Source organism: Neoarius graeffei, chromosome 17 (assembly GCF_027579695.1).
Source record: "Neoarius graeffei isolate fNeoGra1 chromosome 17, fNeoGra1.pri, whole genome shotgun sequence".
Taxonomy (NCBI): domain Eukaryota; kingdom Metazoa; phylum Chordata; class Actinopteri; order Siluriformes; family Ariidae; genus Neoarius; species Neoarius graeffei.
The window spans coordinates 69,722,863-69,738,859 of record NC_083585.1 but is presented as its reverse complement, the minus strand read 5'-3'; the positions used below and the strand labels follow the sequence as shown (position 1 = coordinate 69,738,859).

Here is a 15,997-nt window from a genome sequence, read left to right as displayed (position 1 = left end):
AGTAGCAGCCCTATAACACACTTGTAACACACCTGTAGCACACCTGTAACACACAAGTAGCAGCCCTGTAACACACCTGTAACACACCAGTAGCAGCCCTGTAACACACCTATAACACACCAGTAGCAGCCCTGTAACACACCAGTAGCAGCCCTGTAACACACCTGCAACACACCAGTAGCAACCCTGTAACACACCTGCAACACACCAGTAGTAGCCCTGTAACACACCTATAACACACCAGTAGCAGCCCTGTAGCACACCTATAACACACCAGTAGCAGCCCTGTAACACACCTATAACACACCAGTAGCAGCCCTGTAACACACCAGTAGCAGCCCTGTAACACACCTGTAACACACCAGTAGCAACCCTGTAACACACCTGCAACACACCAGTAGTAGCCCTGTAACACACCTATAACACACCAGTAGCAGCCCTGTAGCACACCTATAACACACCAGTAGCAGCCCTGTAACACACCTGTAACACACCAGTAGCAGCACTGTAGCACACCAGTAGCAGCCCTGTAACACACCTATAACACACCAGTAGCAGCCCTGTAACACACCAGTAGCAACCCTGTAACACACCTATAACACACCAGTAGCAGCCCTGTAACACACCAGTAGCAACCCTGTTACACACCAGTAGCAGCCCTGTAACACACCAGTAGCAGCCCTGTAACACACCAGTAGCAGCCCTGTAACACACCAGTAGCAGCCCTGTAACACACCAGTAGCAACCCTGTTACACACCAGTAGCAGCCCTGTAACACACCAGTAGCAACCCTGTAACACACCTGCAACACACCAGTAGTAGCCCTGTAGCACACCTATAACACACCAGTAGCAGCCCTGTAGCACACCTATAACACACCAGTAGCAGCCCTGTAACACACCTGTAACACACCAGTAGCAGCCCTGTAGCACACCAGTAGCAGCCCTGTAACACACCTATAACACACCAGTAGCAGCCCTGTAACACACCAGTAGCAACCCTGTAACACACCTATAACACACCAGTAGCAGCCCTGTAACACACCAGTAGCAACCCTGTTACACACCAGTAGCAGCCCTGTAACACACCAGTAGCAGCCCTGTAACACACCAGTAGCAGCCCTGTAACACACCAGTAGCAACCCTGTTACACACCAGTAGCAGCCCTGTAACACACCTATAACACACCAGTAGCAGCCCTGTAGCACACCAGTAGCAGCCCTGTAACACACCTATAACACACCAGTAGCAGCCCTGTAACACACCAGTAGCAACCCTGTAACACACCTATAACACACCAGTAGCAGCCCTGTAACACACCAGTAGCAACCCTGTTACACACCAGTAGCAGCCCTGTAACACACCAGTAGCAGCCCTGTAACACACCAGTAGCAGCCCTGTAACACACCAGTAGCAGCCCTGTAACACACCAGTAGCAACCCTGTTACACACCAGTAGCAGCCCTGTAACACACCTATAACACACCAGTAGCAGCCCTGTAACACACCAGTAGCAACCCTGTAACACACCTATAACACACCAGTAGCAGCCCTGTAACACACCAGTAGCAGCCCTGTAACACACCTATAACACGCCAGTAGCAGCCCTGTAACACACCAGTAGCAGCCCTGTAACACACCAGTAGCAGCCCTGTAACACACCAGTGATCATGTTCGTCATTCGTATTCAAATAGGATCAAGACTTCTGATCACTGGGGGTTGGGATGGGTACGAAGATGGCTGATGAGACCAATCTTGGCTGAGAAATGTCTGTCGCAATGAGGGCAGGGAATCCTTGGTGTCTGGCCAGGTTGACAGGTAGCGCTTTGTCTCTCTTTCCTCCTCATGCGGCTCTGCTCTTTGTCGCGGATGCGTTTGTTTTCGAAGGCTGTTACTCCCGAGCTGACAAGCGAACGCCACGCAGACCGGTTCTCAGCACACCTTTCCCACGAAGAATTCGGGATCAAGCAGTGTTTGAGGGCTACTTTCAGGGTGTCTTTGTAACGCATCTTTGGACGCCCCAGTGAGCGCTTGCCTGTTGACAATTTGCCATATAGCAGTCTTTTCGGGAGGTGACTGTCGTCCATGCGACGGACATGACCAGCCCAACGGAGCTGAGAGTGTAGGAGGATGGCATGGATGCTCTCAGACTCAGCACGCTTAAGAACTTCGGTATCGGGCTCTTTGTCCTGCCACTTGATGCGGAGCAATGCTCTTAGACACCTCAGGTAGAAAGCATTGAGCTGTTTGGCATGTTGGCTGTAGACGGTCCATGTCTCACATGCATAGAGCAAAGATGGTAACACAACTGCTCGGTACACTTTGAGCTTAGTTTCCAGGCTGAGCCCACGACGCTCCCACACATTCTGCTTCAGGTGGCCAAACGCTGTGCTTGCTCTAGCTGTTCTGTAGGCCACCTCTTCCTCAATGTTAGCTGAGCGCGAGAGAGTGCTTCCAAGGTAGACAAACTTTTCTGAGACTGCTAATCTCTCGCCATTGACTTTGATGTTTGGTTGGGTGTAGGGTGAGCCTGGTGCTGGTTGGTAAAGGACTTCAGTCTTCTTGGTGGATATTGTGAGGCCAAAGTCATCACAGGCTTTGGAGAAGAGATTCATGCTCTGCTGCATGTCGTGATGGGTACTGGCATTCAGTGCACAGTCATCAGCAAACAAGAAATCACGGGCTGTGTCATGACGTACTTTAGTCTTTGCCTGCAGTCTACGGAGATTGAATAGGTTGCCGTCAGTGCAGAAATGGAAGCCAATACCAATATCACCATCTCTGAAGGCGTCAGATAGCATTGCGGAGAACACCATGCTAAAGAGAGTAGGAGCTAACACGCAGCCCTGTTTCACGCCATTGGAGACGGGAAAGGGCTGCAAGTATTCACCATCATCTCGTACCCTTGCGTTCATGCCGTCGTGGAATTACCGAACCATCGCAATGAACTTAGCTGGACAGCCAAACTTGGCCATGATCTTCCATAGACCCTCACGGCAGACAGTGTCAAAGGCTTTCGTTAGGTCCACAAAGGTAGTATAAAGTCCAACGTTCTGTTCCTGACATTTTTCCTGGAGTTGTCGGGCTGCAAAGATCATGTCGGTGGTACCGCGGCCTTCACGGAAACCGTACTGGCTTTCTGGAAGTAAGCCACGTTCCAGATGTACGTTGAGGCGATTGAGCATGATCCTGGCCAGGATTTTCCCCGCAATGACAAGCAAGGAGATGCCACGGTGATTATTGCACGATTTTCTATCCCCTTTGCGCTTGTACTGGTGGATGATAGAGGCGTCTTTGTGCTCCTGCGGCAGTTTTTCCTGAGTCCACATGGTGTTAAACAGACTAGTGAGGCTCTTCGTCAGTTTGGGACAGCCACAGGCATAGATTTCTGCAGGGATAGAGTCAGCACCAGGTGTAGTGTTGCCACCTGTCCCGGTTTTTCCTGATTGTCCCGGATTTTCATGGTCTGTCCCGGAAAAAAAAAAAATCCGGGACACTGAATGTCCCGGTTTTTTGTACATGATGGGCAAAATGTGTATTTCAACTTGCGAGCCAGCTGAGAACCAGTTTGCTTTTCCATAGCTCGCCCGTGCTAAGCGCCGCTAAGCGGAGCCACGTCATCACGTCACTGAATACGTCATTACGTCGCTGTATACGTCACTTACGTCGCTGTATATGTCAGTTACGGCGCTACGTTTACATAAACCTTAGCGCGAATATCACAGCAAAAACACGGAAGAAGCAGCAGCAGCAACAACAACAATAATAATAATAATAATAATAATAATGGATGACTTCGCGTTTGTACAGCTGCGGCTTCTCGTCGCTTAAAAATGGCGATCTTTCGCGGTCTTGTTATTGTTGTTGGTTGTAACAACTCTGCCCCCCTGCTGACGTAAGCGGTTCTTTCCTCTGGCCCAGCAGAGAGTTGGTGCTAGCCTGGAACCGGCTTGGACTGATAAAAGAAACAGACTCTCTGTTCCAATGGTGAAGGCTGAGCTTCAAGTCAGGCTAAACTTTCAGTTGTCCTGTACTGAGTTCAAGACATTCATTGAAAATCAGCCAGGACTCATAGCAGCAGCAAAGAAAAACACCAAATATAAATGGAAGATTAGGTAAGGTTTTGGTGAATTAAATGAAATAGTGTAGTACATACTCCTGTATGTACTGTATGTGCTCAGTTATATCAGTTACATGTCCTCCTATGTATTTGTTTAGCCAAGAGCAGCAGAGGCACAAGCAAAGCACACACCACACTCTAAGCAATCAGGTAAGCTGTTGGACACTACACCTTACATTGTTATATTCAGGTATTCTTAGATACAATGAAAAATTAGATTATTTATTTTTATTCCACATAAGCAAACAAACAGAACTTAATTATGTATTCCCCTTTTACCTGTGCCCACTACTGCCCCCAGGTGTCCACAACCAAAAACTGTTGGAAATAAACCAAAATAATGAAGACCTAGCCTAGTAAACTAGACCAACCCGCCTAGCGGCCAAAAATATTTTTGCCTAGCGAGTGGGTCTAGCCTCGCACCATATAAACAAAAACACCCCGGGCATCAAATCGTGCCCGCCAATCACAACGCAAGGTTTTTGTCTGGATTCTTTGGGCGGGCTTTTGCAGGAGTGACGACAAGGCTGCGCGACGCTGGAGAAAGCACAACAGGAAAGATGGCTACGGCTAGTGAACAGCGCGCGTTTGACTCCGCTTTGGAATCAGTTTTAGAAGAATTAGACTTGGAGTTTTCGTTGAAACATGAGCAGGAAGAAGCTCTCTGCTCATTCCTTTTCAAGAAGGACGTTTTCGCTGTTTTGCCGACCGGCTATGGCAAAAGTCTGATCTACCAGCTGGCTCCGCTCGTAGCCAAAAGGATGGGGCTAGTTTGTGCAGTACAAAGAATTAATAAACAGCTTTGAAACATTACTTTTTGATTGTTTCTTATTTTCCCGTTATTTTAAATTTAAGGGAAATTATTTCACCAAACACCACTAAATAAAAACTCTCAAAAACAGTTTAAGCAAACCCTTGAAAAACACTTGGGAAAAAAAATGAGTGTATGTTAAGTATGTGTTACAGACTCCAAACTTGTGGTCATTATCTCCAAACTTCTTAATATCTAGAACCTGTTTATTAATTAATACGCATTTTGAAAAATTATTTATTTCAAGGTCTCCCCCACTGCTTTCTGTCGCTCTGACTACGTCACAGTCACTGTTGCGCTGATTGGTCAGAGCGTTGGCCTATGCGCACAGAGACAGTTTGAAAGACAGCGGTTTGTTCCTCCCACCCCCGTCAGAAATGTCTACGGATCGAGGCCAGACTAAATATTCACATTTAGTCTGGCTTGCCAGGCTAATGAAGACCTGCTGTATTACGTAAAGCAATTAACTAAACAAATAACTAGCAAAAGCGTCATTTTTACTAATTAGAGCAATACAATTTCAGCGTAGAAGGGCGATTTTTGTCTTGGGTTAGATGTGCGAAGGGCTCCGTTGCTTACAAGCAAAAAGGTCGATTGGATGGTCGAAATGTCCAGGATTTTTGTCAGACACAGGTGGCAACCCTAACCAGGTGCCTTGCCGCTGGAGAGGCGCTTAATGGCATTTGTGACTTCTTCTACAGTTGGTGGATCAGCCAGTGACTCATCAATTGGAATCTGAGGCAGTCGTTCAATGGCTTCTTCGTTGATGTTCGAGGGGCGGTTAAGGACATTTTCGAAGTGTTCCGCCCAACGCTCAAGAATTTTCTCCTTGTCTGAGATCAGTGTGTTTCCGTCTGCACTGAGGAGAGGGGGCAAGCTGGATGAGGTTGGACCGTAGATGGTCTTGAGGGCACTATAGAAGTTCTTCATATCTTTTTTGTCGGCGAATGCCTGGATAGAATCGGCTTGTTGACTGTACCAGTCGTCTTGCATGCGCCGGAGCTCAGTCTGAACTGTGTTTTTGGCCACGTGAAAGGCATCCCTTTTAGAGACAGATGTTGGCTCATCAAGGAGTGCGCGATGGAGTTTCCGCTTCTCTTCGAGAAGTGACTGGATGCGAGTGTTGTTTTCATCGAACCAGTCCTGGTGTTTGCGGACTGATTGGCCTAAGACATTAGAGGCTGCATCATAGAGAGAGTCACGGAGGCTGGCCCATTCAGCTTCCACGTCGGCGTTGGGGCTGACGTTGGGGGATGGTAACTTCTCTTGCAGCACATCAACGAGCTGTTGTTTCACCGAGTTGTTCTTGAGCTTCGTGACGTTCAGACGTTTTGGTACTTTGATGCCTTGAGGCCTCCTAGGTTGAGTAATGCGGAGGTTCAACTTGGAGATTAGCAAGCGGTGGTCTGTCCAGCATTTCGCGCCGCACATGGTCTTCGTGACTCTAACGTCCTGCCTGTCCTGTTGTCTGATAATGACATAGTCAAGTAAATGCCAATGCTTGGAGCGAGGGTGCATCCAGGATGTCTTGTTGCGGTTAGGCAGGCGAAAGACCGTGTTGGTTATGAGGAGATCATTCGCGGCGCACGTCTCAAGCAGGAGTAGGCCATTGCTGTTGCATTTGCCAATACCGTGGCACCCCAGTACTCCCTCCCAAGCTGTGTGGTCTTTCCCAACTCGGGCATTGAAGTCACCAAGGATGATGAGCTTATCAGTCCGCGGCACTGCTGCAATGGAGTCCTTCAGATCTTCGTAGAATCTCTCTTTCACCTCGTCAGGATTTGTCATAGTGGGGGCATAGGCGCTTATCAATGTGGCAAATTTCTTCTTCAGAAGGGGGAGGCGGGCTGTCATCAGCCGGTCATTGATCCCTTTTGGGCGAGCAGCCAGCTTCTGGAGCAGGTTGGACTGGATGGCAAAGCCAACTCCTGCCTCTCGTCGTTCGTTCTGACTTCGTCCGATCCAGAAGAAAGTGTAGCCAGCAGACTCCTCTGTCAGTTCTCCTTCCTCAGCTAGACGTGTCTCACTGAGGGCCGCGATGTGCACATTATAGCGAGCAAGCTCACTGGCGATGAGGGCGGTTCGTCTCTCTGGTCTGTTTGTGCCGGCACAATCAAGAAGGGTTCGGACATTCCATGCGCCCAGGGTGACAGCTGTCACCGTAGGTGTTTTGGTTCTCTTCTTTGTCTTCTTACCGCTGGTATGGGACCCCCACCAGCCGCGGCATGCTGGCCAGGGAGAGGTGAGACAGGCAATTTTTGGGGCACCTTTTCTAGCCCCTTCCCCAAGCTAGGGGGGAAGCAGTGCTGTCCTAAAGAGGGCTGCTTCGTCGCTCAGGTGGCTGCCGAATTCCAGTGCTGTCTCATTCGCTGGAAAGCGACCCTATGGCCTGAGCCACCTGACGTGTAGATTTGTGACTACGACTGCCAGTGAGTCCACACCTGTCGCTTCGCCACTCGTCTATCGCCGTAGGACTTGGAGGATGTGAAAACATATGAAGTCTTGACTTGCGCGTGAATTGGATTAAAGTGAGGGAGACATGCGCTGAATCAGCCTCACTCTCTCGTCTTGGTACGCCGGATCCAGTGGCAAGACAGAGTCAAGACGGCTGGGCACGTAGCAGGATGCAGGCGCTGCCGGAAGCAGGCAATTATGCCAAACAACCGCCTTCGGGGCACCACTCCGGTTTTTCTGTCAGGGTTGACTCCCTTAGCCTTTGGCTTTTCCAGGCCACCCACAAGGCAGTGGGGCTAGGTGTCGATAGCTGGGGCTGAGACAGGATAGTACTGGGCTACAGCTTACCAGTAGCAGGTGATTACCTGACCTGACATCCTATAACACACCAGTAGCAGCCCTGTAACACACCTGTAACACACCAGTAGCAGCCCTGTAGCACACCAGTAGCAGCCCTGTAGCACACCAGTAGCAGCCCTGTAACACACCAGTAGCAGCCCTGTAACACACCTGTAGCAGCCCTGTAACACACCAGTAACACACCAGTAGCAACCCTGTAACACACCAGTAGCAGCCCTGTAACACACCTGTAGCAGCCCTGTGACACACCAGTAGCAGCCCTGTAACACACTTGTAACCAGGGCTTTGAACCGGAATTTTTTTCCTATTGGTTCGTTCCGAACAGAAACAGAATTTTAACGTTTCCGGTTTTGGGTTCCACCATTAAATAGACGTTCCCGAACCGGTTAGAACAAAAAAATTTCGTTCCCGGAACGGTTAATTACGTTCCCTGTCAGCTGTTTAACAAATGGCTATAAAGTTATGTCTCTGTCTCATCCAGCTTAAGCCAAATGTAGGCTAATTCTGTTACAACCTTCATTAAATAAGACAAGAAATAATTCAAAACAATTATTATTTCAAATGTTGGCGATTTGGATTCTCAGTATGTCTTCCCATCTACACAAACAGAAAAAGTGCCAAAAATGAAAGATAATTCGTTTAGTGTGTTACCAAAGGCTAGTCAGGCCCTATAGAGGGCTACCGCATGACGTCACCGCGCCGCGAGATTTTGTTAGGCGCCATATTGGAAGTACACATCTATGCAAGTACATACATTCATAACAAACTACAGCTGAAATGTAGCCAGGGCCGGTTCTGCCCTAATCTGGACCCGGGTGCAACATCGCGCAACCCCCCCCCAAAAAAAACAGTCTAAATCAGGACAACCATCACATAACTATAACTATAAACATTTTATATCAACTATTTTAACTAAATGGGCTATAATAAATAAGCCTGCAGGCAGCCACGGCGGGCTGCCTCAGAAAAGTAACCATTTGTCCTACCTTAAAACTCGTTTTGCATTTTCTGCCTCCTTTTTTGTATTTTCGACCCTCCATTTATTTTCTTTCCTTTTCTGAAAACCCGATTTGTGTCCAGACATTTTGTTCTGCTACCAACGAACTAACTCGTCAGGTCTCGTCTCTCGAGCGCGCGATGATTCCCGTGGGAAGGGCAACAATTGATACATTTTTACTAACAGCCAATAGGGAGGTTGCAACGTTCAGGCTCTTCTTTGCTCAGACACTCAGTAATGCATTTACTCACTAGTAGTCCACCTTCCCGCGCTCTCCATTCAATCAGCGAACGTCACACAGGAAGTGAACCCCAGCGGGTCATAGAAACTTGCGCAGGAGAAGAATGACTATTTGTAGGCTACAGAAACTTTGAGGAACGAAATAAAAACCGGTATTAACCGGTTACCATTATTTTTAATAAGCGTTTCTGTTCCGGAACATAAAAAATAATAAAGTTTCTGGTTTCGTTTCTGTTCCATGTGAAATAGAAAAAGTTCCCGGTTTTCGTTTTCGTTCCTTGAACCGGTTCAAAGCCCTGCTTGTAACACACCAGTAGCAGCCCTGTAACACACCTGTAGCAGCCCTGTAACACACCTATAACACACCAGCAGCAGCCCTGTAACACACTAGTAGCAGCCCTGTAACACACCTGTAGCAGCCCTGTAACACACCAGTAGCAGCCCTGTAACACACCTGTAGCAGCCCTGTAACACACCAGTAGCAGCCCTGTAACACACTTGTAACACACAAGTAGCAGCCCTGTAACACACCTGTAACACACCAGTAGCAGCCCTGTAACACACCTGTAGCAGCCCTGTAACACACCAGTAGCAGCCCTGTAACACACCAGCAGCAGCCCTGTAACACACTAGTAGCAGCCCTGTAACACACCTGTAGCAGCCCTGTAACACACCAGTAGCAGCCCTGTAACACACCAGCAGCAGCCCTGTAACACACTAGTAGCAGCCCTGTAACACACCTGTAGCAGCCCTGTAACACACCAGTAGCAGCCCTGTAACACACCTGTAGCAGCCCTGTAACACACCAGTAGCAGCCCTGTAACACACTTGTAACACACAAGTAGCAGCCCTGTAACACACCTGTAACACACCAGTAGCAGCCCTGTAACACACCTGTAGCAGCCCTGTAACACACCAGTAGCAGCCCTGTAACACACCTGTAGCAGCCCTGTAACACACCAGTAGCAGCCCTGTAACACACCTATAACACACCAGTAGCAGCCCTGTAACACACCAGTAACACACCAGTAGCAGCCCTGTAACACACCGGTAGCAGCCCTGTAACACACCTGTAGCAGCCCTGTAACACACCTGTAGCAGCCCTGTAACACACCAGTAGCAACCCTGTAACACACTTGTAACACACAAGTAGCAGCCCTGTAACACACCTGTAACACACCAGTAGCAGCCCTGTAACACACCTATAACACACCAGTAGCAGCCCTGTAACACACCAGTAACACACCAGTAGCAGCCCTGTAACACACCGGTAGCAGCCCTGTAACACACCTGTAGCAGCCCTGTAACACACCTGTAGCAGCCCTGTAACACACCAGTAGCAACCCTGTAACACACCAGTAGCAGCCCTGTAACACACCTGTAGCAGCCCTGTAACACACCTGTAGCAGCCCTGTAACACACCTGTAGCAGCCCTGTAACACACCTGTAGCAGCCCTGTAACACACCTATAACACACCAGCAGCAGCCCTGTAACACACTAGTAGCAGCCCTGTAACACACCTGTAGCAGCCCTGTAACACACCAGTAGCAGCCCTGTAACACACCTGTAGCAGCCCTGTAACACACCAGTAGCAGCCCTGTAACACACTTGTAACACACCAGTAGCAGCCCTGTAACACACCAGTAGCAGCCCTGTAACACACCGGTAGCAGCCCTGTAACACACCTGTAGCAGCCCTGTAACACACCAGTAGCAGCCCTGTAACACACCGGTAGCAGCCCTGTAACACACCAGTAGCAGCCCTGTAACACACCAGTAGCAGCCCTGTAACACACCAGTAGCAGCCCTGTAACACACCTATAATTAATTGTTGTGTTTAAAAATACGATCTCTAATGTAAGTATTCGTGAATGAGCCTCCAGCATCGCCACACTGAGTTAATCATGTTTATTGAAATTGTACCAATCAGAAACAGAGCTGGCAAAAGCTCCGCCCTCAAGTGCTGGTTCAGGTGTAGCTTTATTAGCCTGTAGCATGAAGCATGTGAATAATAATGATGTGGAATAATGAAAGGTGTAATGCTGATGTGTGCAGGTGATGCAGGGCGCGGCCACGTGTTTCTACGCCTTCATTGGCTTCGACATCATCGCTACAACAGGAGAGGAGGCAAAGAGTCCAAACACCTCCATCCCCTACGCCATTACAGCATCACTCATCACCTGTCTCACTGCCTACGTCTCTGTAAGTACACACACACACACACACACACACACACACACACACACACACCTGAGAAACATATATACACAAACATTACACACCTGGACAAACTTATACACAACTATACACACTTAGACACTTATATACACACCTGGACACACACCTACACAGCTACACGCCAGGACACACGCTCGCACACACCAGGACGTATTTGAGCCAGGTGAGTGGTGTTGTGAGTGAGTAAAGCTTCATTCTAAGTCATTCCTGTCTTCATCTCCAGCTGTTATCCATCGTTGACTCCGCCCCTCACAGAATGATCCAAATCTAAAACGGGCCCCTCGCCTTCACACCTGACTGTTAGGAACGACGCTAATGACAGACACTGGATATTTTAGCATCGCAGTGGCTAATTTTACATTTGGACAGGTTTTTAACATGTCTCTGTCTCCATCTTCTCCGTGTCCTGTAGGTGAGTGTGATCCTCACCCTGATGGTGCCCTACACCCTGATCGATGCCGACGCCCCTCTCATGGAGATGTTTTCTCAGCACGGGTTTTACTCGGCCAAGTATGTGGTGGCTCTGGGCTCCATCGCCGGACTCACTGTCAGTCTGCTCGGCTCGCTCTTCCCCATGCCTCGAGTCATCTACGCCATGGCGGGGGACGGCCTGCTCTTCAGGTGAAACAACACACCTGACAATTTCTTAATACATTGTGGCTAATTTTGTTTTTTTTGTAAGTAAAATAGAGACTTTCAGGATCTAAATTGGTTTGGAGGCGGGGCTAGACATGTCTTCACTTTGTGATGTCACAAAATTGACTGAAAACTTTTGTACCGATCACAGTGATGTACAAAATATGAAAGAGTGATGAAACCTTTAGCCACAAAACTTGCACGGTAAGCTAGTGAGCTCACTAATATTAACGATAAATATGGTGGTTGTCATGGTAACAGGATATGTTAAATAAATCAGAGAGAATAATAATAAGGATGTACATCGAGACTGTGAAGATGACAGTGAAAAATGCACGCTAGTTCACTTGCTGCACGCTAGCTTGCGTTTTGATGTGTGGTGTTTTTGAATGTAAAGCTGTCGAGATGTTTAAGGTATAAAAATATACTTGTTATAACTTACACTGGGAATTAAATTTTTATGTACTTTATTTTTATGGCGTTCTGCTGAATCAGTGCGAAGTGTAATATAACGTGTTCCTGCGACATTTTCACATGCGTGCTGTGTGTCACAGGTTCCTGGCTAACGTGAGTTCGTACACAGAGACGCCGGCGGTGGCGTGTGTGGTGTCGGGTTTCCTCGCCGCTCTTCTCGCTCTGTTGGTGAGTCTGCGTGACCTGATCGAGATGATGTCCATCGGCACGCTGTTGGCCTACACGCTTGTCTCCGTGTGCGTGCTGCTGCTGCGCTACCAGCCTGAAAGTGACATCCATGGCTTTGTCAACTTCCTGTCTGAACAGGAAGTGGCCAGGAAGAGGGAGAGTGAGGAGAAGGATGAATACGAAGAAGGTGATGAGTACAACGTCGATGATGGTGGTGGGTGCATTTCGACAAACACTTGTGGCGCTAAGAATCTCCCTTCGCTTGGTGACAATGAGATGCTAATCGGCAAATCAGAGAAAACCAAGTCTAGCTACGCGGCTAATCATCCGAACTACGGCACTGTGGACAAATCGACCGGGATCGAGTCTGATGAGACGGAGAATGCCTACGTGCAGAAGCTAAAGAAGCTAATGGGGCCTCGTTATTACACCCTGCGGATCCGGTTGGGTCTTCCCGGAAAGATGGACCGTCCCACAGAGTCCACGGGCCGGACGGTGACTCGATGCGTTCTCCTGCTGTTCATCCTCGTCTTCGCCTTCTGCTCCCTGATCACGTTCGGCGCAGGCTTTATCGCTGAGGGACGATGGTGGGCCGTGACACTGCTCATACTGCTCATGATCTCCATTTCGCTGCTCATTTTCATCATCGTGCAGCAGCCAGAGAACCCGAAGCGTCTGCCCTACATGGCGCCCTGCGTCCCGTTTGTCCCCGTCTCAGCCATGTTGGTTAACATTTATCTGATGCTCAAACTGTCCGGCATCACCTGGATCCGCTTTGCTGTCTGGTGCTTCATAGGTGAGAAACTTCTTCATGGTAACTTCATGAGAAAAAGCACTAAACTCTTCTGTTCTCTGGTTCCACAGTGTGTTGTGTTTAGTCTGTTTCTTTCACACCCAGTCTGTGTGTGGTTCGATGCCCATACAGCTGTATACACACCTGGACACAAATCCATTCACAGCAGAACACAGCTGCATGATGGCACACATTAACCTGGACACACCTGCGCAATCACTACATATACACTCACCTGTTCAAATTTCACACACACACACACACACACACACACACACACACACACACACACACACACACACTCCCTCTCTGATTAACAGGAAGGTGTGTGAATGACAGGAAGGCCGTCCTGACTGTGTTTCTCCTCCCTACGCAGGTGTGTTGATTTATTTTGGCTATGGAATGTGGAACAGCACGCTGGAGATCACAGCTCTGGAGGAGGAAGCTCATGCCAGCACGTACCAGCGCTACGACATGGGCGTTGATGACAACGTCGCTGTAGACGATGACCTTTGCCCTCCAGGAGACTGGAAACCCCAAAGCAGGACCGAGAACCAGAACCACAACTTGGATGATGTTCCGGATCCCAAAAAGTCCTCGTCGTCCCGCAGCAGAGCTAAAAACAAGAACGTAAAAACCGACTTCGAGGCTCTGGTGGTGGACGACGATCTGGACGAACCTCTGGAATGAAAAAAAGTCTTAAAATTGTCGGTCCGTGGCGACAAAACTCTTGGGCTAGATGGTTCAGTTGGCACTCCAAAGTTTTACTCCACTCACTGACCCCTTTGTGTTTTTAGTTTATGTTTTTAACCTTAACTCCTGACTGCAATCGTAGAAAAATGAATTCTCTTTCAAATCGGCCGACTGCATCCCTTTGCACTTTGCTTGCTCTCTCACACACTCCAAAGACGGACTGTTCGTTACTGCGTTCACTTTTTGGAATTGCTTTTTTTTTTTCATTTTAATGTCTCTTGAGCTGCAGTGATTTAACGTTTTTAAATGTATTACATGCTAGCTAGCTAATAATCAAATCAGGCGACTTTTGTGAGAAGGTTCCGTCAACATTCGCAGTTTGCGGCATTCAGTTAGAATAAATTCTGACAACCCACGAACACGTAAATACGACAGAGGAAAGAGGAAACCAAAAGACAGCCAATCACACGTCAGATCTGCTTAATTAATGTTAACGATTAACATGGCAGGGCGTGGGTCCATCCAGATGTGTATCTGTTTTTCGTTTTGAAATGAAAATGAGAAAACAGCTTTTTGTTTTTGTTTAATTTGTTTCTCTTGACATGAACTAACACAGAAACAGCTCATTTTTACATCAAATGATTTTTTTTTAATTAAAACATTAACTTGGGTTTAATTGTTTCCACCTGTTTCATTACACAGAGTCTAGAAATCAAATATGAACATTCATGAATATTCAAAAATGAAAAAGTATGCGCTAGAAAATCTGTTTCTGATCACTGCGTGCTTTTAAAAATAACAAAGAGGGTGAGGTTAAAGGAGGACGATGTAGCAGCTGAAACACTCCTCAGGTGGATTTATATCTATCTATCTATCTATCTATCTATCTATCTATCTATCTATCTATCTATTACCTGTAGCCGCTTTATCCTGTTCTACAGGGTCGCAGGTGAGCTGGATCCTATCCCAGCTGACTACGGGCGAAAGGCGGGGTTCACCCTGGACAAGTCGCCAGGTCATCACAGGGCTGACACATAGACACAGACAACCATTCACACTCACATTCACACCTACGCTCAATTTAGAGTCACCAGTTAACCTAACCTGCATGTCTTTGGACTGTGGGGGAAACCGGAGCACCCGGAGGAAACCCACGCGGACACGGGGAGAACATGCAAACTCCACACAGAAAGGCCCTCGCCGGCCACGGGGCTCGAACCTGGACCTTCTTGCTGTGAGGTGACAGCGCTAATCCCTACACCACCGTGCCGCCCCCATCTATCTATCTATCTATCTATCTATCTATCTATCTATCTATCTATCTATCTATCTGTTTATTTAATTAAGCTATTTAGTGTGATTTTAGCTGATGTTAGTGAGCATTTCATTTATCATAATATCATAAATTGCTGATTCATAAATATTTGATTTCTAGAAACAAATTGAAACAATAAAAAAATGAATGAATATTTGATTATTAAAAAATATTTTATGAAAAAATGAATTAATTTCCTATTTTTGGGAATACCAAGAAAAAAAAAACAATAAAAAGCTGTTTAATTTTTGTCTCATTTCATAACAAAAAAACAGCATACACTGTGCAGCGAGCCGGAGTTTGGGTTTGATCCGATGTCCACTTCCGATTCTTCCTTCAAAGCTCAGAGTTGAGCGTCTCAGAGAAAAGTGAATCTGTACGTAAATCGTAGGAATTATGAACAGAGCTTTAGGGTTATCGTTTAAAACTCAGATCCATGACGAGCGGAACCGTCGGCTCTAAACACGTGATTAGATGACAGTGAATTTCTGCTTTCGTTCTGTTTTCTCTTTACGGCGTCGTCACTAAAAACTCAGATCTCAGTCGGACGTGGAGAAGAAGTCGTTCTGTGCGAGTGACAGTTTATTATCAGGATCTTCTTTCTTTCCAACATCTAGCCCAAGAGGTGGCGCTCTAAACAGCCACAGTTTGCTTGCGATTAGTGCCTTCATGTGTCACCATGTCTCTGATCACGACTGC

The 15,997-nt window shown here is 47.6% G+C and overlaps 1 protein-coding gene across 2 annotated transcripts in view; it reads left to right on the top strand.

The window, feature by feature from the left end:
• slc7a14a (solute carrier family 7 member 14a) overlaps positions 1–14,889 on the top strand; it is a 53,260-nt gene extending 38,371 nt beyond the window's left edge. For both annotated transcript variants that reach the window (XM_060897946.1, XM_060897947.1), the window contains exons 5-8: positions 11,037–11,183; positions 11,632–11,840; positions 12,410–13,293; positions 13,667–14,889. In XM_060897946.1, coding sequence (XP_060753929.1) covers positions 11,037–11,183; positions 11,632–11,840; positions 12,410–13,293; positions 13,667–13,980 — 1,554 coding nt within the window. In that variant the 3' untranslated portion in view covers positions 13,981–14,889. The remainder of the gene's footprint in view (positions 1–11,036; positions 11,184–11,631; positions 11,841–12,409; positions 13,294–13,666) is intronic.
• The last annotated feature ends 1,108 nt before the right edge of the window (positions 14,890–15,997 follow it).